Source organism: Neodiprion fabricii, chromosome 6 (assembly GCF_021155785.1).
Source record: "Neodiprion fabricii isolate iyNeoFabr1 chromosome 6, iyNeoFabr1.1, whole genome shotgun sequence".
Taxonomy (NCBI): domain Eukaryota; kingdom Metazoa; phylum Arthropoda; class Insecta; order Hymenoptera; family Diprionidae; genus Neodiprion; species Neodiprion fabricii.
Window position 1 is genome coordinate 9,239,101 of NC_060244.1, and position 25,480 is coordinate 9,264,580.

The 25,480-nt window shown below is 40.6% G+C and overlaps 1 protein-coding gene across 6 annotated transcripts in view; it reads right to left on the reverse strand.

Moving 5' to 3' along the window:
* Positions 1-581: 581 nt before the first annotated feature.
* The window catches only part of LOC124184622 (LIM domain only protein 3-like), a 115,337-nt gene continuing 90,438 nt past the window's right edge, over positions 582-25,480 (reverse strand). For all 6 annotated transcript variants that reach the window (XM_046574551.1, XM_046574556.1, XM_046574554.1 and 3 more), the window contains 4 exons: positions 12,247-12,358; positions 11,473-11,736; positions 2,201-2,453; positions 582-1,289 (listed from right to left, as the gene is read on the reverse strand). In XM_046574551.1, coding sequence (XP_046430507.1) covers positions 1,143-1,289; positions 2,201-2,453; positions 11,473-11,736; positions 12,247-12,358 — 776 coding nt within the window. In that variant the 3' untranslated portion in view covers positions 582-1,142. The remainder of the gene's footprint in view (positions 1,290-2,200; positions 2,454-11,472; positions 11,737-12,246; positions 12,359-25,480) is intronic.

The window sequence follows — 25,480 nt, forward strand, 5'->3', positions numbered from 1 at the left end:
AAATAAAATCCTGTTCAAAATGCACGATCATATATTCATAATTTCGTTTATGATTATTACTTAAATAGGTATGCATGTACAATGTACGATTGAGTTGAGTCTCGATGAAATTTCTGAGCCTCATGGCACGCGTCTGATACAGTCTGCTTTTCTTATTTTATTCGCCTTGCATTTTGCACTCTTTAATTATACCGGTATGCAACAAATCTGTATGCAACAAATTACTATCACGGATATATTTTCTTGCCGATTCTATGGAAGATAAATGATATTCAGTAATTTAGATTCGTACCGCGAACAGACTGCAATAGTAATAATAATGAAACAATATGACCGTATACTCGTATTTTTAAACTTACAAATAGATATTCGTAATAACCTAGAGTACAGCTATTTACAGATTCATTTTTATATATATATACATGTATACATGTATATATGTATTTTAGTTTGTGTGTCCGCGTGTGTATGGGTATATATATATATATACATATACAATATACGTATATATATAATAATCACTACAAGTATCTTACACAAAATTATTACATATCGTATTATACAACGTATTACATATTTATTATTTTCTCACTTCGTCCGAGACAACGAACGTAAAAAAAAAATTAAATTATCATTACCAATAATTTGTTTTCTCTCCTTTCTAAATTAATCAACAATTCGAAGTTCGTTTCGCCTTTCATCATTTATAAATCACGTTATGTTTGTGTTCCACGTATCGGTTTTTATTCTTCACAAAATTTTATCCGGCACCTTTTCGACTGACATCTATCGATCGAGTTTTTAGAGACGGAAAAAAAAAAACAAAATGCAAACGACCAAAAAAAAAAGAAAGTTTTTTTTTGTTCACACCTATTTCATACATCTCATACAGTTGGAAAACAAAGGGCAAAAAAACGTAATTTTCTTCACGCGCGTTAAAATTGCAGAGCCGAAAGCTTGCAATCGTTCGCTTTTTGCGGGGCTGCTGTCTGTCAGATTATAATTTCGAACACTGTATTCTGGCCGGTAAGGTCGCGGGCCACTTTTTTGGGTATAGATTTCTCTGATTTCCAGGTAGATCCACGATCGTTTCAATAGCCGTCGAGACACCTTAGCTTTTTCATCGGCGGTGCAGCCTCGTCTCAGCTCGTCGGCGCCGGCATCGACATTGGCGGAGGTTTTACCGATCCGATTCCTGGCCCTGACAGACCGTTATTGTTCATGTCACCCGGTCCCCTCGGCCCGCCTATGGTCCCGTTCATGTTCGGTGGACCTCCGGATATCTGCCCCTGCAGCATCCCAGATTACAAACCCCAATCAGTAAGCCATAAATTGAAATTTGCGACCGATCTCGATTTCGGTGAATTTTATTGAAGCAAACGTGGAAAGCGAGACGGAAGTTGGAAAACAACCGTATGTTTAGACTAGATAAACACAGCTATCGATAATAATTTGAGAATGAACTGTGGAGTACACGATTATTATTTAATCATACTTTCAATAGCGATGTTTCGATTCAAATTTGCGATAGCTGATTGGTAGAAAACAGTTTGAGGAAAACAAAGGAAAAATGAAAGAAACTGGTGAGCGACAAGCTTGAAAAGTTCAATTGTGAGATTCGAGGGAAGAACTTTATTTATGTAACTTGTATTTCGAGCTTGCATTTTGCAAGTCGCGTAATTTTTAAATTCTTTCACAAAAAAAAATTAAAAACAAAATAAAAAAAACTTTCTTGCAGAACGATGTGCGAATGAAGACAAAACCGTTTGGAACAAGGTCCAAAAGATATAAAAGGCATTGTACCGAAATTCGGTTTATTAGCTAATCGTAATTAAGAGTATACGAGAAGTTTGAAACGGGCGAATAATATAAACACAGCTGCGTGTATAATGAGTAAGAACCGAGTAATTGAACAACTTCAATCTCGCAGCGAGAGCGAAAGCGAGAGAGAGAGAGAAAGAGAGAGAGAGAAAAGCGTCTAAGCAAAGCCATGCAACTACCGATAAAGAGCTTAAAGGCTCCGCTCAACATAAACAGTCTGCTGCCCGAAAAGCTTTCGAGCCGAGCACTGAGTAAGTCGAGTAGTAGAAATTCACCGTTATCGCCGAATGGCGCAACAATAATCGTCCGCCAAAAAATGTTAGAAGCCCCGAAATCGGAGGGAGGGATGATTCGAAGAAAAACGGTGAAAACTACTCACGTTCGAGATGTGATTGTGGTGTCCAATCGCCTGGGCCATGGGGCCCGGCGGCTGATGGGGATGCTGCATCGGACTGTGACTGGGGTGCATGTTCTGTCCAGAGGGTGTCGGGGTCGGGGGCAGCTGCCTTTTTATGTGTGCGAGCGAGGCGGGAGGGTGAAGAGCCATATTCGCGAAGACGAGCCTCTCTTCGTAGTCGTATTCGCAGAGGATTTTATTGTCGCAGAGGTAAAATCTGTCCCCGACGCAAAATCTGTAAGCACGGCAAAGAAGACACGCAAGAATAATACACATCCTGTCACCGTATCGATGGTAAGAAATATATGCAACGTAATTGTTGCCTATCTCTGTATCTAAATTGAATAAAATCAATATCGTCTCGTTTCAGACACTGAGAAAAATTTCACTTATTCAAACTTGATAGAAAATTACCGTTTGAATTATAAGAAAATTAAGTACAAGCAACCATTTCATGAGACTATACTCGTTAGCGATTCTATACGTATCTACTAATTTCAACGCAAAATCAATTTCGTTTACTTTCTTCCACGTATTTTTAAATTTTTTCATTCAGCCATCGTTCAACGATACTTTTTACCCTTTAATAATGATTTAACATCAATTTATTGCGACAATCGAAAGAAAATATATTACAAGCTAGCGTTATAAAAAAAAAAAAAAAAAAAAAAAAAACAGAGTAGGTGGTAGGTACATAAAAAATACAAAATTTTTTGATTACAGCTAGGAAAAAAAGCTTATATCTGAAATGGCGAAATAGCGGCGATTCCGCGGAGGTGGAGGATGCAAGTGCACGCGGCGATTCGCGAATCGTCGTCGTTGCATTTGAGCGGAGAGCCAGATATAGGTAGAGGTAGAGGGTTATGCTGGTAGAAGCAGATATTCATAATCGTTCGGGAAACAGAATTATCGCAACGCGCGGACGGGTCGTCGGCTCAGCCAGCTATTATCCCGTTATAACGAGGCAAGCTTTCCACTGAAATTATTGAATTAACGGATTGTGGAATTACGACCAACGCGTTATGCGCCCGTACCTACACACATATACCGCCCATCCCACCCTTGGCTAACTCCTACCGTTCATCACTGCAGAGCAAAAGCTGCGTGCAACGATTCGAACAGCATTCCGCGTCTGCCGCGTTGCAAAAATATGCGAAATCGCGTTTGCGCATAGGGAAAAAAATTATTCCCTGCAATTGTTGCAGGCAGCGCGAAGAATTCTCAATTTAAGATATAGCGTATTTTTACAGTCCTTTTAACTGCTTTCATTTATTACGATAATTCAAAATTATTGTACGGAGAAAAATTTCCAGCTTCCGTTGGTTTTACAAGTCTCGTAAACATTTCGATTCTTTTTATTCTTTGCTCGCACTGCAACCGTTGCAATAATTTGACGATGGTTCGTAATTATCCGATTGCAGGAACTTGGGAAGCTAAACAAAAACAAATGGAATGTTGCAATCGGCGTAAAACCGTAAAACGTAACATCGGCAATTACAACCACACTAAATATTTCCTATAAATTGTAACACGTACATTTTCTTAAAAATTCGTACAATATTTAAAACGATACCAATTCTAGAACAGATATATACAATTGTTTAGTGACTTCAACGGATACTATTTTATATTCCCAAAATATCGTCATCAACACCAGTCCGAGAAATTCTTTGCATCATTTTTGACCCCGGTTTATCGAAAAAGCAATATTCTTCAACTTTATACGACAACGCGCGACACTTTTTCATGCCGCGACTGCAACAAGCGGAGCTGAATCCGGGACAATTTTATCTTCCGAGGATATTTCGCGGGCCCCGAGATGGCCGTAAAGCGATCCTAATGGAAGGTCTCACGAGTTGCAGCAGCAAGCCAAACGCGATTTAATTTATTTATTCAAGCTTACATATCTATGCCGTTAGTCCTGACCGTCTATATATTCCTCCGTCGAAATTCCGACTGCGGAAAGGACGGTGCGTTATGGCCGCGCGCGGGACCGGAGTTAAAAATTCACCAACGCTACACGTCGGTCTGTCCGGATTGAAATTTTCTATGCAAGCGAGTTCTCTCCTAGACTGTTGCAGCTTCGGCGTCGCAGATTACCGAACGTCCGCTCGTCCGTTGGACCTTTTTATGCGGCCATTTCGTACTTTCCACGGAAACTTTCTACGACCGGATATCCTGTCGCTCGGATCAACTTCTTTCGACTTTGACAGTTTTTGCACTCTCGGGTTAAGTGCAGTGTCGCGTTACTCGCTTCGAAACGAATATCTAGACTCAATAGATGGGAAGTATTAGATAGGTGCTCACACGTCGATCGATCTCTGGTATGAAAAACCCCGAAACTTTATCATTTCAGGAGAAGGCATCAGGTTTTCAACTCCGTTTTTTTTTTTTTTTTTTTATTTCATTGAAAAAAAATATTTAATCTGAACGTAGTTCAATTGGAAAATAATCAAAATTTCGCTTGGTAGGAAATTTTTTTTTTTTTGCGGTGATGAAGGGACGAAGGGGGGGGGGAGGGGTATGTAACGCAAAATGGCGAGATGTGTTCAATGCAAAGAGAAGGAAAACAATTTTTATCGCCACAAAAGTTGATATATTTTCTTTAGTGCAAATCTGGTCGACGGAATGTACACAAAACTTTTGTAAATCTAGCGGTGTATGTAAATAGATGAAAAAAAAAAAAAAAAAAACGTGTGCGATCGTTCAAACTCTGATTTGTACGTACGTACCGCAAGATGGAAAGTGGAATGCCGCAACGGTGGTATATCGGAAATTGGAACACTAAAGGAAAATAAAGTGTGCGCAAGATTTATCGCGTAAACACGGATGAAGATAGATGTGAGCTGAAAAGAAATCAAAGATGTTTGTGTTGCTTGGATACGATTGGAAGGTAATTTCTCGGAGTTGGACGAAAGGTAAAAGAAATAATCGGCCATTGAGGGGGAAAATAAATTTTCACATTGATTTTCTAAGCATATCTACGCGAGAAGTCCTCCCCCCCCCCCCCCCCCCCCCACCCATCAAGTTTATTTCAATCCTATTGCAGATGTTTGAAAATTGCATACATTACAGCAAATGTATATACACGTATACTCAAAACTAGTTCGACAATTTTAAATAGTACGGTTAGTCTTTAATTGGACACCCGTTAAATTAGACCGGACGTCTTTTTAGGAGAGTAACCGTGGAGCTAATTGGATCGGTAAATCATCCCCTAGCCAAGGAGGGGGATGGTTTTCCCTCTCCAGACTCCGCCCTGCGCCCAGTCAGCTACTCCAAGCAACCCTTTATTGCGTGTTATTACAGTCTAAAGTTACCCTCGTATAATTGTTGCTGTTTAATTGCGAGTTCTGAGTTCAGGCTCGTGTCACGTTTCAGCTAATTGCGCGCCAACTTCTGCTCCTGTATTGCGACAACGAAAAAAAAATTAAACTAAATTCTTTCATAAATATATATATATACTTGTTTTTTCTCGCTGAAACGAAATTTAAACATTGTTTTTGACTGCGAAGAAAATTCTCTCAAACTTTAGAATTTTCAGTTCATGTCTAAACAGAATGGGCAAAAATCACGCTGTTTTTTGGTTTTTTCCTTATAAAATTGGTTTTGATTCGTTACATGTTTATGATGCGTTAGCCGTTGCATTTTCGTTCAGTCTCTTGACCATGGAATTAGAGAGATAACCCATCGAGTTATTCTTTTTTAGTGTATACTTTTTTTTACAAGTGCGCTACTCCAGTTTTCGTCTAACATGTGTTCTTGATAATATGCTACGAACAAGTTCACACTCACGTTTATTACTTTAAAATATGTTACTGTCAGGTATTATTTTAAAGTCAATCGTTCATTTTGACATTTTCTTAATATCCTAATAAACACATGTAATCTAAAAATATACGCTCTACACCTTTGTTCAAAAAAAAAACATTGAAAGGGTTAAAAAACTGTTCTTTGGTCCGGATTTTCCAGGTAAAACTCAGTGGGTTTAATTGGGTCGGGAAAAATTGGGCCCACCCCGAGTCTAACAGGTGCCTTACAGCATGTGACTTTTTTCCATTTATGTAAATAAAATGTCAAAAAATATACATAATTCCATTTTCTTTGCCGGATTTTCAGCAAGAACCGTGTGAATAATCAAATCATATTCAAAAATGAAATTAGCTTAATTTTTTCCATTGGAATAAACAGAAACCAGATATTAGAAAAATCAGGACTTCTTGCAAATTTTATTTTTAAAATTACCGATCGATGTCGACCATCTAAGATCTGCGAAAAACTAATGCTATACTTGGGCAGAATTTTTATTTTAGTAAAAATTACCGTTCAGACCTTGGGCCAAGAAAATAAAAAAAAATATACATTTCCTTAATTTAAAACAATTTAATTTATATTACAATAATGGAAGCCGAAATTGAATGTGTAACTGGTATTTCTTACCGATTTCAAAAGAACTCTCAGAACTTTGTCAGGATGAAATTTAAATATCAGGGAATGTACCTGGTTAATCAAATCGAGATTCATTTGAACTTTTCAAACCTGGATATTTTTTTCGAGGATACCTATTCCGCATTCACGTTTTCCGTTCTCCGTCACGTCGTTTCTAGATTCCCTCAAACCTCCCCTCCGAAATATTGATACTTGGTTGTGACACACGTATCGTATACGTAAACCATTCGAATATTGCTCCCGATTCTTTTTCGGTGAATTCATATATTCTCAGATATTGGCAAGTTGACAGCCTGTCGACGGGGAAAATTTCAACGGCTTTCTTATTTCTCCAGCGATAGTCCGAGACTACCCCACCTCACACTCTTGCATTATACCTACTTGAGCGAAAATCACGCACGTTTTACACGTCGGGGTCGTTCAACGTCGTTGCGTTAGGCGGGTTACACGATTCGAGAATACCAGGGGAAAAAGTATTAACGCAGCTGCGCGTGGGTTGAATTCAATTTTTGAACCTCGTTTGACGAGAATTATATAGATTAGGAATAAACCGAAACCAATCTCGATCGATTCTTTGAAGTTTGTTTAATATTGCAAAACCATCGACGTTAAGAGGACAGCACTGGAACGATCTTCAAAATCAATGTTCACGTAAATACGTTTACGAATCTGTTTGAATTCCGCTGGACGTGCGCAACACTTTCTTATTAAGATTCATCCCAAAGTTTGATCGATTTTAAGTCAAATTCATGCAAGTTTTTCTTAGTTCGAATAAAATCGATGCAAATTTTTTAGAATTAGTATGACTACGGGTATGACTTTAAACTGTACTAAAAAATACGTATATACATGAGAGAATCATCATGTATTTTACAGCTACAGCCAATGGGCAACTACGAATAACTAAATTTAACATAATTTCACGTTTTTCTAGAGAAATGCAAATGTCAGCCATTCCTCCCCAACGTCCATCTCTACTACTGGCCACGGAAAGTTGAGAGTTATCGATGATTTGGCGATGAGTAACCTGTTCCGCGTTATCAAGAATACACTCGTTACACCTACACGGTAGCGTAAAAATATATACGCTCGTAGAGACAGAAACGGCATGTCGGGTATAACGGAAATGGTATACGAGCCGCGCATTGTCAAAGATAGACAATACGGGACGATAAAAACGTAAAATTGATGCTCTTTTGTTCGCGCATTGTTTGAGAAGCTGTACAGCGTTTGTTGCACGCTTGGACGAGCTATTACTATTGCAGGCTTGAAACTGCACCCTTGCTCCAATAAGCTCGCCCGTTCCACCCCCTATCCAGTTTTACAAAGCTTTTTGTATTTTCTGTCGGTTTTCACCTTCCGCCACCTTCTCCAACCTATTTTTATCACGACAAATATGTTTCCGATCCCCGGCCGGTTTCGCCTCTATGATCTCTTTACTTTTAACTCCGGCTGAGTTGGCTCGCGACGAATCGAACCAAGAATAAAAAGAAATTATGGCACAGATATTTCATTCCTCAATGCACAATTGTATAATGTGAAAACTTCTTCATAACGTAGACCCACTAAAATGAACCATTGCAAAATTGTTCGATAGTAAATACATCGACACAATCTATCGTATAATTCTTTCACCCAGTAAGGGTAAGGACAATTTTCCCAGAGTAGTATAAAAAATGTACAATCCTTCTTCGTTTTATCATCCTTCTATTTCCCTCTGTCAAATACCCGGAAAACAACGCTGACCTTTCGCTTTCGCGTACGTAGGTACCGGTATAGGTGTACAATAAAATGCCAAATTGGCGACGACGCGCTCTCTGTAATTGGCTCTGATTGACGGTCTCAATTCAGCAGCCTCTACATAATATATAGTCAGTCTCCGGTTTACTGCAACAACCGTATACCTATGACTGTGCAGCCAACGTCAATAGGAGTTAATGGGTAATAAGAAATGAAAAAATAAATCTCCCCGCGTTTCTTCCAAGAGTAATTGCGGACCGCGACTCTCTCGTTGACCTTCGGGCACTCAGCTTCCATTCCACTTCGTAAAATATAACTGGCAATCCGCGCAAATTCAACCCGCCCCTGAGCCCACAATTCACGACTCCTTTTTTTCGATCGCAAGCAAGCAATAAGAGTCTCGGTAAGTACAAAGCAGCATTCAATTTTATAAAAATTATTCGACACATCAGGTAATTTGTCATTGATTCGGTGATTTACATTGAATCCTTAGCTGTGTACAGAAAAATTGCTGAGAAATATGTAATTTTTGACGGCTAATAAAACAACCTCTTATTTATGAGCAGCTGTGTCGAAAAAACTGAAAAATAGTCTACAACCTGTTAATTGTAACTAGTCAGTAGGAGATATCGACTGTTCTGAAAAGATTAGTTCAACGACTTGATTCTCGCTACTTCACTTATTTGTGCGAAAATAACATTTTATGGAAATAGATTTTTATTTTCATTTTGTCAAGAAACTCTATGATTTTAAACAAAAACTGAAAAAACCAATGGACAAAATTCCATTTTAACAGATTTAATCATTTTCAAATTAACGTCGAATCCGCATCGATCAAGACAAAAATCATTAAAATCTATCCATTCGTTCTCGAGACAACATCGGACGAGAAATCGGTCGCACATATAGAGTGAAAATTATCAGAGTTCATGTTTTATGCCTTAAAAAATTTAGACACAGCGAAAAGAGAAAGTTTATTAACTTCCAGGCTGATTACACAGTAACTCCTTCTCCTATAAATTTTCCGAATACGTAGAATCAAGGATGAAAAATTTTTGTACGTCAAGTCAGGCGAACTTGACAAGGAACGTACCGTAAAGACAGAGTATCCAGTGATCCCTGCGCCATAGTAAACGCGTATCTCAACATATAGAGACATCCGTACACGTAGAACAGGCCGGCAATAACTTGAAGCGTAACCTTTAGCTACCCCATTGCGAAGCAATCTCTTGCCCTATGTGCCGTGGCAATTTGATACAAAAATGTCAGCAGTATCTAGATAATTATATAACTGGCCCCTGGCTCGGTGCCTCGATCGCGTAGCGTTGCGGGGATCGGGGGTTGCGGGGGCGGCGAAATAGAGGGTGATTTCCCAGCTGGCCTGTAAAGCAACCCCCGGAGTGGACCGCGTCTCGCGACCATCCCTGCCTGTCTTTCTCTCTCCCCCCTCCGGTCGCCTGTTTTATCTAGGTGTGTAGCAGGAGTCGCCGTCCGTGTGTGTCGCGGATTCGTTCCTGTCTTTATACACCGGATTTTGTTCGCGCATGTGTGTGTGTGTGTGTGTGGAAGCTTCCAAGCTTCGCCGAATACATGCATACGCGATAGCGCGCATCCACGAGCCACGCGAACCGAAGCGAAGAATATTTTTCATGGAGATTGGCGACGCAAGACAGATTTTTCAATTGGGAGCCTCGTAGGAGGATACCTTCCCTTACAGTTTTATTTGCCCGCGAGGTGAACTGAATGAAAGAACACACAACGGAGCTTGATAAAGGTTCCAATATTACATCACCGATTTTTAGACGTCACTTCAAATACGCGGAATATGAAGAAATGGAATATTATACCAGATATGAAGTTGCTCGACCGCTACTTATACGTTAAAATTTGCTCAAAGCCGACGTACAAATCCATACACTTTCCAAAAACCAAAAGTTGATTATTTTCAAATTTCAATAATGAAGATTAAACAAATTTTGTCCACTCAATTTCGTCCGTAGATTGAGAAAAACCAAAGTAAGACAGAGAAGAACGAAACTGAATCGCAGTTTCGTATAACTTTTTGAAAATTCAAAAAGCACTAGCTTTAAGATCCTCGCTTGCTAAAGCTCGCTCAGGGTCGGGTGCCTAGTGTAACTGGTTTTTGTGCTCGTGCGCTCGCTTACTAGTTGTCAGTGTTTTACCACATGACATAGTTGTAGGGTAGACTTAGGCACGATGAACTCCCCAAAAAATTCTGGTATTTGCTTCACAGTGTATAGGATGAACACCGTCTTTGTGCATGTGACGCAAAACGAATCTGCCCGTAAGATTTTTTCTATACAATGCTACAAATCACGTTTACAGTTGCATGTAAGTATAACGTATTGTGATTTTATGACAATAAACTTCGTCAAAAAATACCACAGAACAATCAGCTGAGTGCTAACAGATTTGAAACACGACGCACAGCAATATCAGCTCTAATTGAACGACGTTATTGTCATGTATTCCTGTGTATACTATGCCAACTACTCACCAATTGCAATTTGTTGATCCTGATCGTTCACATTTTTTTTTCCAATTCAAAATATTATCCGAAGCATGCATATTGGTTTGATGGTACAAAAAATGAAGTTTTTAATAATCAAACTTGTAAACTTGAAAATTAGTCCTGAAGGTCGAAAGTAGCCAAGTCATGACCTGGACAGCCAGATCTACGGAGAGCCTTTCCTGGATGCCAAGATCCACCAGGTGGAGGACCTGGACGGCTAAATCTAGGGAAAATTAGTCCCGAAGGTCGAAAGTCACCAGGTCAAGGACCTGGACAGACAGAACTACGGAGCGTTTGTCCTGGAAGTCGAGATTCACCAGGTAGCGAACCTAAAGCGTAGAAACTACGGGGCGCTGGTCCCTGAAGTCGAGTTTCTCCGACTTCAGCGAAGGTGTGAGAAAAAAGGGTGATGAAGTATGAATTGGCCCTCGGCAATTTCTTCGGCAAAGAGAACAAAGCTGCGACAAGTAAGCCCTGATCGGCTAAATAGAAAGTATGCATCAGCTCGGGCTGGTGATTCAAAGTCACTTACCGATGGTTGCACTGCTGGCACGCGAAGCACTCCAAATGGTACACATTCGCCCTGGCTCTCATCACCATCTCGAAGGCCGGTATGACCTTGCTGCAAGCTGCACAGTACCCGGTGTTACCGAAGAGCCTGAGGTAATCTCTTTTGCAGAGTATGAGGTTCGCTTTCGTGTATAAGGTCGAGCCGACTTCACCCAGCCGACAATCGCAGCAGCCACATTTCAGGCAATCTTCATGCCAGAACAGGTCCAAGGCTTTGAGTAGATACCTGTGAAAACAGAAGGTGGTTAATTTTATAGACGATATCCGAAAATCGATTACGAGGCGTTGGTTGTGTTCTTTATTGAGGATTAAACCGATACTTTTCGGCAGATGGTCAAACGGTTTTGACCTGTCAAGAAGAATGACCCCAATTCTGTCGTTACCAGAACTGCGTGACGTAACATTAATTAAAATGGTTCGAGGAATCGGAATAATTACGATCAAGCAGTAAAACATAATCGAATCAGTCACAAAACAAATCACCGGAGATATTTGGGAGCGGTATTGAAACTCTAAAAATAAAAGTCTCCGGAGATTCAAATCCACTTGTAATAATTGTTTTGAATGCAGGAAACCCGATTTCTACAATCTACTGTTCCACTTTTTTGCATATAAAGTTTCAAGTTACGTCACAAAAAAAAAATGATTCTGAAAAACTTTGGATAGTAATAGCTTTAAGTATTCAAGATTCGACAGACTATGAAATTCGAAAATTTTATACCCGGCCTTCGCTCACCTTTCCGTAATAGTTTTCCCACACCCGGCACATTCCTGCTGCGTGGAGCCATTTTTATTAGTCTCCGACTTGCTCACATCCATCGTCATCGTGATCTGAACTATACCACTTTCTGAAACAAAAAAAATCAGGCAAATCTCGTTAATTTCGGTCAGACTGATAGATAACTGAGCGATTTTCCCGTTCGTGTCAATCTCTCGAAACGCCTGCCATCCGGCACCCTGCATCGCAGGCACGTGCTGCGGGTTGCGAGTTCGAACGGCGCGAGGACGCGTCGTATTTCGTGGGTGAGAAAATTGTGAGGATTGAAAAGTACGGAATTATTGAAAAATGTAATCAAATCTACCCTGTAACAATTCCTCGCTTCTCTCCAAACACTTGGAGCAAGAAAAAGAAAACTCTGTTAACACGGTAGAACTTCTTACAAAGCTGATCAATTAAACTCAGGGTCCCTTTCGACCGTTGGATAGTAATTTCCGGCGCATGATACGCACGGGGTAATAAAAATCTCGATAAGAATGTTCTTTGGGGGTTATAATAAGTCCTGCAACGTGTTTAGTCACGTAAGGTTCGAATCGATTGCTCAGGCATGAGAGCTGCAGCGCGAAACCGCCTTCGTCACCGTGTCCTTCGGGTTGATTAATAGCCGGCAGCTAATGGCGAAGGATTATAGCCGTACAGTGATGTTTTATAATACAGTACGCGATGACTTGTACCGCGGAGTTTTCTTTTAAATTACTGAATCGCAAAGTGCTCGAGTAATTGTTTCTCGCGTTATGTAATAAAACGTTGCACGAGAAACTTTTCTGTTATTTTAAAACGCTTGGGGCTGATCGTTCGATTCGTTCTCCGTTACTTTACTTTTTAGACGACGTAAATTCGGACTTGCTCAATGAATCGGGTGGACTGAAATAACAAAGAAGTAGATGGAACAGGCGGAGCAGAGAAAGGGATGGAGGAACCAGAGGGAAAGGATCTTAGGAATTCCAGTAAGTTGTTCGGAGTTTGGAAGAGCCTGAACTGATAGTGGAAAGCGAAAGAGTGTGTTTCACTTATCCCAACCTTTTTAAAGTTCTTCATATCCTCTCTATTTTGGCAAATCAGACTGCGGAAGCGACGTTTTTGCCCAACGTGGAAAACTTGTGTAATTTAAAAAACTTAAACCAAGCAGAAACTAAGTCGACATAAGAAACAAAGAATGGATTAAAAAGGAAGCAAAGTAAACGAACAGCTAAAAATTAAATATAGGTCCGAGTTTTCTTTGCCCCGTAGCAAAAAGCGATTATTTTTCATTTATTTTTTCACCTATCTGCATAGAAACAGGTCTCACTATTCAACTTCCTGTGATACCTACTAACCTTGAGTCTTTTACTCTTAACGATTGACAAAGTCCAGAACGTTATGAAGTTAACTTTGGTTTATTTATAAGAAAAAAACGATTTCAATTCATTAGAAGAGAATATGAGAATATGAGTTAATTGCCAGAAAACGTGCCATTCGTTCCACATTAATCAATTCTTTTACTAAAATATTTGTAATTAAAAAAATTTCGTGTCCGAAATCACTTTCCGCAGATAATGGACACTAATTGAAGAGGATAATTACAAACTGCTATTTTTTCAATTCTATTGTCGAATCGGTAAATAACTATGCAGTGAAAAGAAAACAGTCTCCGATTTTTAAGATTTTTTGTCGTAGACGCTTGTGGCCTTTTTTGATTCTCCACTTCTATGATTAATACCATAAAAATTGAAAGAAAGCTAAGAATTTGTATTTATCGATTACAACATTTATCAATCGCCGACAATCAATAAACAAAATTGAATTTGAAAAAGTTACACGCCGTTGGGTTTTACCCAAGAAATGATGGGAATCGTTGTTCTATCGTGGAAAAAAATTAAGTTCAACGTTTAACGAATCGTATCGACGTTTAGAAAATCCGTACTTTCCCCATTCGTCATCGTCGACTCACGTCGATCGGTTTGAAAAGGGAGAGAAACCAACCGAGAGAAAAGTATAAAGATAAAAAGCTTAATTGCTACAGTTTCCTGCAGCTATATACACGGGTTTATCTGTGTGCGTGCTCATACAAACATATGTATGCATACCCACATAAAATGCATGCATGTATACGGATGTAACGCACAAATGATTGCCGGTTTGGAAGATATTTTAGTCCGGCAAACTCGAGTTACGCGTTATCTCTACTCCGATGGGATACGCAGTCGCAGCACAGATATGTATGGCCGTATACATAAGCGTATACACACATCATAAGTGGGTGGCAGCGCAATAATTAGCGACGCTAATTGGAGCGTCATTCATCCCAGGGCCGCACTCGGTCATCCCCTGAATTTCAATAGAAATCTCTCAAATGCCTCGCCATAATTGTTCGCAGAAAACCCCATCAAACGAGGGTCGAAGTACGCCGCTTTTCTCCCGAACGAAAGCTGCGAAGTTGACCCGCTTTACGAGTCTGGAATTTTCAATTCAATCGTTTCCCGGTAAAATTCATATCGCCTGCGATTTTTTCAAATGTTTACTCATTTTGTTGTTTCTTTTTCCTCTTTTTTGTTGTGAAAATTTTCGATTCATTTATGCCACTTCTTCGCAAGGAGAGGATATCTCAAATTCGGTTTATTATATCTGTATTTTTAAACAGATCTTTTGTAGCTAGCGACTGTAATGATTTGATAAATCTGACAATTATCTCGTAGCAAAATTAATCGAAAAGCTAACGATTTTCGCCGGAAGAAAGTGCGTAACGCGTTTCTTTTATCTTCAAACCTTGCGTACGTTGATCCCTCAAGCTTCTGAGACCTTTGATGATAATCGCTTTCGCTATACCGAATGTATGCAAGCGTGTTGTTTATACATGCAGCCGTGGTTGTCAGAATTCTCTGCGAATCGTTGCGTGCAAAGTTTATATCACTGGGCCATGCGAAGTGGAGGAGAGCTCATTAGAGAGTATAAAACTGCGAGGCTTGGTTGACGGAATCACTGCTCTCGTTTTATGGTCACGCAAAATAGATCGACCGTATCACCGTCTCGAGTTTATACACCTGGTCAACATGAGGTTCCAACAGCCACGTGACGAGTTTTCAATTCTACGTTACGCAGAAGAAAAAAGTAAAGGTGGATGAAAAACAAGGGTGATAAGAATATTCACTAGTGTGAATTACACTCACAATCAGTCGGCCGTGATTGGAAAGAAAACAATAAATCGATACGCGACTAATTTATTTATTCATTCTTTTTATGCGAAGGGAAAACGTTTGTGTATTGTGTATTATTCAATTCTTTGCGAATAGATTTGCTGCGCTAGTTATATAAATGAAACACATTTTAAATTCGGCTAATTAGCCACGTGAAAAATCATATCAAGTTCGAAAGATAAAAATAGGACCATACACACTTTATGCTAACGAAATAAAAATCTTATCAATGATTTTCCTCAGTCAATTAGCAGAGTATATATGCTTACTCATAAACATAACGAACCGTGATAATGCATTAAAATTAAACGATAAAATGACGTGTTATATCCGCTTCAAAAATGATAGAGTAATTTCACCTCTCTTTTTTTTCTGATACCATAATTGTAGCCTGAGCATTCGTTCCCTCACTTTCCTGCTTAACAATCTTAATTCTAATTATAGCTCGTACACAATTGCGAAAGTGTCGACTCATTTCAGGTAGTCTATCGCGTTGATGATGTATAAACTCCTGATACTTTAAATAGATTTTTTAGAAAAATCTACAAATTTGCTTTATGATAAATTTGGACACATCAATTTTTTCAAAAAATTCAACCTATGCCTTATTGTTGACGAGATGGAAATAGAAAAGTACTTCAATTCCAATTATCCGTTTTTTCCAAGTTTTATAATATATTGTAATTGACACTGGAAGTTTGATTATTTTTATAAATCTCACGAGTGAAGCGTAATTTCTATCGCTAGTAAAAATATTATAAAAATACGGCTTTGCGATTATTACAATAATCAGTCAAAATAAGAATATATCATGAATATCAATATTTCCACAAGCTGTGTCAAAGTATCATCAAAATTTTTGTCAAGTATCTGTTATCTTTCGATCGATCATAATTAAATTTTTTCCCATAAGAAACTTGTAACAATCCCTGATTATACTCGCTACCAAACGCTTATCGCAATCGACCGCTCGACATGGACATTAAAAAATCAAATCTCCATTGAGCCAAACGACAAAAGAACCATTTCGGTGATCTAATTTAAAATTCCAATAGTCAGCAAATATTCCACCATTGTTGAATCAATTACATCTGAAACCGACCGATCATTCAATTATACCATATTATCAGTTCGACCCATTACAAGAAGCGCGCGTGTAGATTCGCATTCTGGGTGGCTAAAGGACGAAACTCTGTGAAACTCGCGCGTGGATACGCAGAGCTTTATAAAGGTTGCTAACTCCGGCCTATACAAGGGTGGTTAGGTGCCTCTAGGAAACCTAAAGGACGCCAGCACGGTTGGGGATGCCGAGAGTTTGAGGGGGTGGCGGTGGAGGGAGTACGGAGCAAAAGAGGGTGGAGGAAGGGGAGGGGGCTTAATTAATTAGCCGGATACTTTGAGTAACAATCCATTATTACATACAAACATCCCTCGGCTTGGCTTTATGCTACTAATTGGCCTTCTCAGAGCGCTGAGACCGGTGCGAATTATAAGCACCACCACCACCACCGCCATGAAGAGAGGGAACGTCGATTCGGATACGGAAGATTTGTAGTCGTGTGTACATACATCGTACCATGGTATGTCAAGTCACTGCAAGCGCATGCGTGCAGTTATGAAAGCGTGATAGGAGGACACGTGCGATAGTGTGTATACATGCTAATAGCAGTAGCAGGTATGTAGATGCGAACCAAGCGGAGCGTGGAGGGAGAGAGAGAGAGAGAGAAAGAGGGAGAGTGAGGGGTTGCAGGTTGAAAAAATGCCACCGCTGCAACTCTGACGGGGTATTTTCAAACAGAGGGGCGGTCGTTAATTGGGGCTAAATTAGCGCTGCCTACGGGTTGTTTCGTGTTACTTTTTATTTTTCGTTTTTTCCCTTCCTTTCCTCTCATTCCGCCTTATTGTAGATACATACCTTGTTCAAACCTTTACGCTGCCGCGGCATTGCTCTGTGTCTCATTATAATCTCGATTGTGCTTTAATAACAGTACGCCGGGTCTCATCTGCGTGTTTTCCACTTATACCTCCCGCCAATTCTTTGTGTGTAACTTGCCGATTTACCCCGAATGAATATCGATTTGGTGCAATACAAAACTCCCGAAACTCGTTTAATTTCGTTGAAATTTTTAATCTTCAACGGTGTTCGAGAATGTCGTTTGGTTGATGTTTTTTTATAATTAGTATTCTAGATCACGATTCGGTTGCATTTTGTTTGCTATTTTTATTCTATGCGACTTTTTCGCAGCAAGTATGCGACACCTGATGTTTCAAGCTTTGAAAACTTGAGCAAACTAACGCAAGTCACTTTATATAAAAAAAAAAAAAAAATCGAGAGCGGATCCAAAGTATGACGAAACTGCAAAATTTATGCATTTTCTCCGGCATATAATGATAGTTATGTTGATAATCAATAGATGAAAAGTCTATGAGTTACATCTATGGCTTTCCCTGTGCAGTAGCTATAATTCCCAATAATTGACGAACTAGGGATTGGTATTATGAATTTCGGCCAGCCAGAATTGAACCACAATTAGCGCTTGCGGGTCGATGGAAAAGCAGTGCTTACAGCCGTACAGTCGTCTTTGTTAAACCGAAATCATACAAATATTAATAATCGTTTCGCATTACAAAGACCGATTGGAACGTAGCGGCTACTACGATACGCGTTGCAAATTGAAAATTTGCAATTAGGTAATATAAAACAGAGTAAATAAATACGGTGTTCATATATTTAGCAACGCCTTGCAAATTGTGATAACTCCTTCTACGATTAATACTGATAGATTCTTGCTAAAAAAAAAAAAGAAAAAAAAAAAGAAAAAAAAAAAGAAAAAATAAAAAAAAAAATAACTCAGCACGCAAGTGCGAAATACGAATATGCAAAGCTATGGGTATCCGCACCTTGGGAATCTCGCACGAGTTAGACAAATACCTTATACCCGCCCCTGGTAGACATGTGGGAAATGGAAATGGAAGTAAAGCGCTTTAAACTTGGACGAAAACCTTTTAGATGTGTTTTTTCAAAGGAAATACTCTGGAGTACTTTGAGAAGTTGTTAGATAAAAAAAAAAAAAAATGTTTCTTATGCATAAGACACAAATTGACTGCTGAGAAATAGTGTGAATGGTGTCTGTATTGAGGTTGTAAGTTATTCCGGAGGAAGAAGAAAAAAAAAAAAAAAGGTATCGGGTGGAGAGAGGATTTTCACACTTTGATCAGCTGGAAAGCTGGAACAATTGATAAATCGATTAAAGTGAAGAGCAGAATAAAGTAAAGGGGATCGACTTTACAAAAGTAGGTACGTATAATGAACGGAGATTTAAATAATGCAACTGTCCATAGTGGGAAACTTTTCAAAGGCAATTCCTGCAATGTAATAAGTAGGGGGTGAAAAAAAATAAAACAAACGGTATCGATATAACGAACAATATCGCACGAAGTAGTGAAATACGAACCGAGAAAAGTATAAGGAAGTATAATGAAAAGTAGAAAGTGAAAGGCAAGTGAAAAGGTGGGGAAGAAAAAAGAAAAAAATAATGAAAATAAAATAAAATAATAAACACGGGGGGAAAAAAACGTTGCAGCAATATCTGATCGGCGATTCTGGCGCGGATACAATTTTTTATTTGGTCAATAAGAGCCGCCATATGAGATTATGAAACTGCCCTAACAGCAATATGGAAGGCACGGTCCGGACTCGCTGGACCGTCCAGTAGCAGCCACCCTCGACACCCCCGCGAGAAGGGAGGAGGGTGCAATGTAGATGGAGGGGGTTTAATAAAAATGTCAAATATAAAATAGCCGGCAGGGACGGACATTTAGGAAATAAATAAATGTAAAGGAAAGAAAAGCCCCGAAGTAGAGAGTGTGCTGCAGAAACGTGTGTGTGTGTGTGTGTGCGTGTGTCTGTCTATGATATAAAAACGCGTGTGGCAACCCCGTAAAATGCACAGGCGCTTTTCTATACGCAGGGAAAACTTTTCTCGCACCAATATATAGGCATGTATGTACATATATGTTTGCCTACATGTGTGTACGGGTGTATCGTGCATGGAATATTGTATAAAAAGCCTCTGACGAGAAAGACGGAGCTGACGGCAGTAGTCGGTATACGGCCATTGAAATAAAATTACTACCAAGCGGCAAAAGAAGAAGAAGAAGAAGAAGAAGAAGAGGGAGAGGAAAACGGGAGGGGCGCCGGTTGCCGATTCCTGCAGGACACTTGGCTCGATTCGGCTGACCCGTCTTTATTGAAATACGTACAGCCGTATCTGTATCTGCGCGCGTGTGTGTTTGTAAACGTACTTTTCAATTTTATGGCAATTTCTTGTATTCTTCTTCTTCGTAGTTCCCCCCCCCCCCCCCCCCCCCCTTTGTTACGGTTTTCGTTCGGATTTTTTCCTACAAACAGATTCATGAAATCGTTTTATCCAAGATAATTGACGAGTCTTTGATCACTGCGGTAACAAGCTTCGAAATCCATTTCACGGAACTTGGTATCGATCTATCGGTAGTGCGATATCAGAAACGAAAGAGAATATTCTTCGATGATGCTCGGTATATTTTGTAAATCAATGGAGAATGACTTACGGACTACTTTCTGCGAAAAATTTCAAAACCGTGACTGTACTGAAACCCGATTCTTTAACGGAAAAACAAAACATCACGGGGCTGAGATTACAGTGACTCTTAACGCAACGAAACAATGAAGGAAGAGTCGTTATTCTGCAAATTTCCAATAACTCCAAAGGATTTCAAGCAATGCTATTCAGTTTCGAAGCAACGAGATTCTTCCTAAAAATGCATGTCATTGCACGTCAACGTAACCAACTGTCAAGTCTCACTGTAAAACATCGTTCATGTCGAATGTCAAAAACGGCACTTCGGTTGGGAAAGGATTGGATGTTTATTCCGTGCATGCAGATATTCTCGGCAGAGATTGGATAAGCACCCTCAGCAGGTGTGATTTTGTAGTACGACCTGGGCACGAAGGTGGACACTCCTGAAAAGATGACCAGGGTAATATCGCGTCAGTGTTTGGGCGTGCGTGTATAATTTCGGCTCGGCGATAATGATCCGCCCCCCCCCCCCCCCCCTTCCAAAGCCGCCCGGTGTCGTTATACTGTACGAGTAGAGAGGCCGCTAATTAGTCATTAGCGAGGGGAAAAGACACCTTTAGTAGGGTAGAACCAGCAGCTCCGTCGTCCAGGGGCAGCTCAGACTTAAGCAAACAGGGTGTAGCCTGGCAGGCTTCTAGACCGCGTCTAATTGGACCCCAGCGATGTAAGTCCGACTAATTGAGACCGTCGCCATTACACCGGCGCATGCATATACGATGCAGAATGAGAAAGTACAGATATATTTCCCAGTCGCAAGATACGCGATATTCTCTCCATCCTGACACCCGAACAGCGACTTAATTCACCTGCATAATTCTGGACACTCGAACTGGCAAGGAAAGTATCGGGCTTCCGAATCACGGATCGTGCCAAAAATTGTGAATGCTCATGGTTTGCAGATTCATCCAATGAGCGCCTTTCTTTGCCACAGTCGGTAGAGAATTGAAAATTGAGATCTTTAAAAATTGGTAGTTAGTTTACTGCTGCTCCGAAGTAATACCGATCAAACTTGAATCCCTGAGATATGTCAGAGGTTTCGTTGGCTATGGAAAATAAATCACTATCTTCTTAGTTTTATAATGATTTTTAAGGAACTAAGATATCGGAATATAAGTGTGTTTTGTTTTATTTCGATTTATTAAAATTCAGATAATTCCACGATCTGGAATAAAGTTTTTTCCACAGGATAAATCGTTACGATAATGTTACTGACTCCAATACGATAATATGTGATAAATAGTAATGTTAGTGAAAGTAGGCCTATATATGTAGATAAAAAGTTCGCATAAATTTCGGCAGAATCCATGATCCAGAGGCTTGAAACACTCCTTGTGCGATTACACGAAAATTCAGAAACATCCGAGGCTAGACAAGAGCAGGCAATTTTTCTACTCTCTGTCCTCACAACATAGTCACAGAATTATCTTGGAGATGACTCCGGTGATTTTCTTTCCGGGTCTATTTTCGCGTTGAAAATTGTTCCATGAAAATTATAAGGTCATACCCAGCAGGATGCTCCTCTGTTACAGTTACCTAGACAATTTTTTGCACCAGCAACCGTTTCACGTCCTCAGTTTCGAGGAAGAGAAGCCAACGTAGTCGTAGCCGAACAGCGCGAAGGTATCGGTCTGATTGTGCGTGACAGTTATGGGTTGAGAGACGAGGGGAAAGCACGGAGTCGGTAAGGCAGACGCAAGTCCCCCAGGAAGGACTCGAGCCGGCTTGTTAGACGTTGGCGGGCGCAATCTTCTAATTGGCGATATAATGATCCTGAAGGATGGAATCCCGGAGTCCTGAAGGACCCAGGCGAGCACCCTCCCTCCCACGCGTCTGGCGCTTCGCCCTTGTCGTGCGCCCGCCCGCCTGCCCGCCTGCTTTCCGTCCCTTGTTAGGGGTGAAATTAAAATTCGGGACTTTCAGCCTGTCTCGGAGTCAGCCCGGAGTGGGCTCGTTACCGCGGCACCGAGGATTTATTCAAAACTTCGGAATATAACGACCCGTGCACACGTGAAGCACCTTTGAGCTCCCTTTGACGGAGAAACTCAAACTACTACACGGCGAAGCCGACGATCATCTTTCCGATACCCAGAAGCCATTCGTCGGTCGGTCTCTGCGAGGTGTTGATACTTTGCTACATTTTTTTATTTTATTCTTCTTGCTCGACGGTCGCTTCTTCTTGGTTTCCTCGTCGGCATGGGGAAACAGAATTGCAATTTAAAAACAAATCGAAACCAGGGACTCGGCAAGTTCTAAAGAATCACAGCGTATGACTACAATTCAAAAATACTTTCACTCGTTTGTAAAGAATTCGCACACCGACAGATTTTATCGATCGATTCATCGAAGGTCAGAGAATCGCTTACCATTTTTATATCCATTTAGTAAAATTGCCATAAGTCGCAAAAAAGAATTATCCAAAGAACGCGAAGTTTCTCATCGATATTTCATACATCAAGCATTATTGGGCATTTAGATTTTACCAATTTTTCATTACCCGTAATCGAAATTACGCTTCGCGTCGTACAAATTTTCCGAAAACAAACTGATCCTCCTTTACAGCTTCCACTCGAATAAAACGGATCGCAACCGTTGGTTTAAAAAAAGCTTTAGCCTCGGCTTTCTCGAGTAATAAACTCGGTCAGTTTGTTCCGAGTAATTAATCGGTCGGCGTGTCTCCGCATGTAGGTGTATTTATTTGCAAGCTCGAATCAGTGACAGATGGACGACGCCCCGGGAGTCGCGACGCTCTAATGAACGGTACGTAGTCTGGTAACCGGTCCCCCACCCTGCACGCTCGGTCTTAACGAACGCTTTTCGACCGAAAGTTCTACAATCCGCCCCAACTCGACTCCACTTTTTACCCCCGGGGTCAGAAGCGTGTTGCAGCGAGTTGTTGCAGACGGTTGGCTAAATTTATTCGGTAGCATGTAAATATCAGCTGTATATACATAATTTTCGACCTTGGGTTGGATTGGATTGGCTGGATTACATCGAAACGTTTTCGACCCCAAGCGATGATGTCGTTAAACATTATTTTACGCAAAATTTGGGGCGAGGTTATGGAAAACATGTAGAATACATGTCTGGGTCAAATTTTTTTTCCAAGTATGTATCGTTCTCTAGTTTGGCATGCGGTTATCTACTATTGCACCATTTTTAAAAAATTCGAAAGTAATTTAGAGAGTCAAAACATTTTTCTCGCGAGTCTGAGTTGAATAACTAGAGTGAAAATGAAGTAAAAATGTCACTCGATACTCGTTTCGATAAAAATTCGACATTACTCTATTACGTTGGTCTGTAAAGTAACCAGAGTATAAAAGTATATTTTCCCCGATTCGGTGAGAAGAAAAACCCGAATAAATTTTCACCGACAAATTTTCAATTTCCTGCAGCGTATTACAAAACGATTTCCAGACCTCCCCTGACTTCGTAGCCGCAGCAAAGCCAATCCGTGACCACGACAAAAACAAAAAAATAGAAAAAAAAGAAAAAAAATACGTACATAAAAGCTTGAATATAACGCCGCGAAGCAGGGTTGAGATCGCGTGACCATCGCGCGGTGGCTGCTCCTCAACTTCTCGTTCCTCGCCTCAACACCCTCGAAGGGTTAACACGGACGAAGTCAATTTCTACGACAGTGCATAAAAGCTGGAAAAGATGGGGGGACTGCGGGGATAGCGGTAGTTTTAATTCTCCCCAGTCTAGCGAGACGTTTCCACCCTTCGAACCGCTTCTTCCTTCCGCCCCTACGTATCGCTGTACATATATACATATCCATGTGGAACATACACCACGAAAAAGTCATCCATCCATCCCCCCTCCCCCCTGGATGAGACTGAAGTTAGTTGCGTTAACATAAAGAAACATCGAGGACAAAATCATTATTCAAGGAGTCGTCATTGCAAAATATGAGTATATTTTATTGAATTTCAGTCATTCCTAAAGGCGCGAAGTAAGGATTTTTCCTAAACACGAATCGTTGCAGTAACGTTACTAACTTCATCCTGATCCCCCTGGAGTCCCGCCTTCTCGTTCCTTCATCTGGGATCCAATTAACGATAGGCGAACCGAACTCGGCGCGAGGTGCCGGGATATATATCCGGTTAAAAATTAGCCCGGGACGTGTTGCGCGAACGCTGGGGAACAATAAGTGAGAGGGGCGATCGTCCCCCATCCCTTGCTCGACGAAGAGAGCTCTGCAGGACGACAAGGATTCGAAAGAGATGCGGGACGGATAACCGACCGATGGTGATGCGAGGGTTGGAGGGAAACTGACGAAAGTCTGTGTGAGTGTGTGTGGGGGTGGGTGGGTGGATGGGTGCGTCTGGATACGCGGGGACACAGGGGGTGGAATTCAATTTAAACTTATTTTTGTTCTTACAATATCTAAAATGGTAAATCTAAATACGGGAATGAAATATAAAATTGGTTCGACTCGCGCAGAAACACCCTTCCCTTCCCTTTCTTCAAATCACGCGCGGAGCTGCGAAAAATACAACGGGTGGACGTTCGAAAATCGAAATATACGAGGTGTCCAAAATTTCGATCAATAAAGCTTGATCGTCAACTATAATAATATAAGGTCTTAGAGAGTAAATGAAATTTGGTAAGCTGTCCCAAAGCACGGAATTGTCAACTTTAAACCACATGTAATTTTAAGACTGACATGTAATTTTGGTTAGTTAGTCATCACAATTAGCCTACTTTTTAACGCTGCACTCGCTATCTTTTTCGTATATTCAAATTTTATGAAAAGCCGAGGAGTCTTTAAAGAAAATAAATTAGATCATTATCCGCGGTAAAGAAACGATCCGCTTTCGAACTAATTCCAAATCTTACCCTTACAATCCGACCAGCACTCCGATGAAAAAAAAATTTCAAACTCGAGGATTTACTCTGCGATACTCACACGTCACTGTACTACGAACAAATACTTTATTTTCGATCTAAGAAATAATGCGAAAAGTTAAAAATTGACTCTCTCGCTAACCGCAAGATTTGAGACACAATTGTGGGATATTTACCGACCTGCATCATGCGACACCTTTTTACATCGGGGTAGTGAAAATACATTTTCATGAAAATATCCGGGGTTGGAAGCAATACTTATAAATCACTCCTACGTTTGCATGCGCACGACACACCGACTCGGGCAGAGTTGTAATAAGCTGGATTGCAGCGGTCAAGATGGACCACCGAGAGGGGTGGGGGAGGAGGGGGATGAGGGTGCCGGCGTCGAAGGGGAGGGCAACCGGGTCCGAGTTCAGATTCTATTAAGATCTCGGTAGGTCTTGTTACACTGGAAGGCCATGCCGCAAATCTCGCAATAAAACAGCCACCGGCAAGCGCCTTCCACCCTCCGTCTTACGTCGCCGGGGGGTTGAGACGAGACGCGACGCG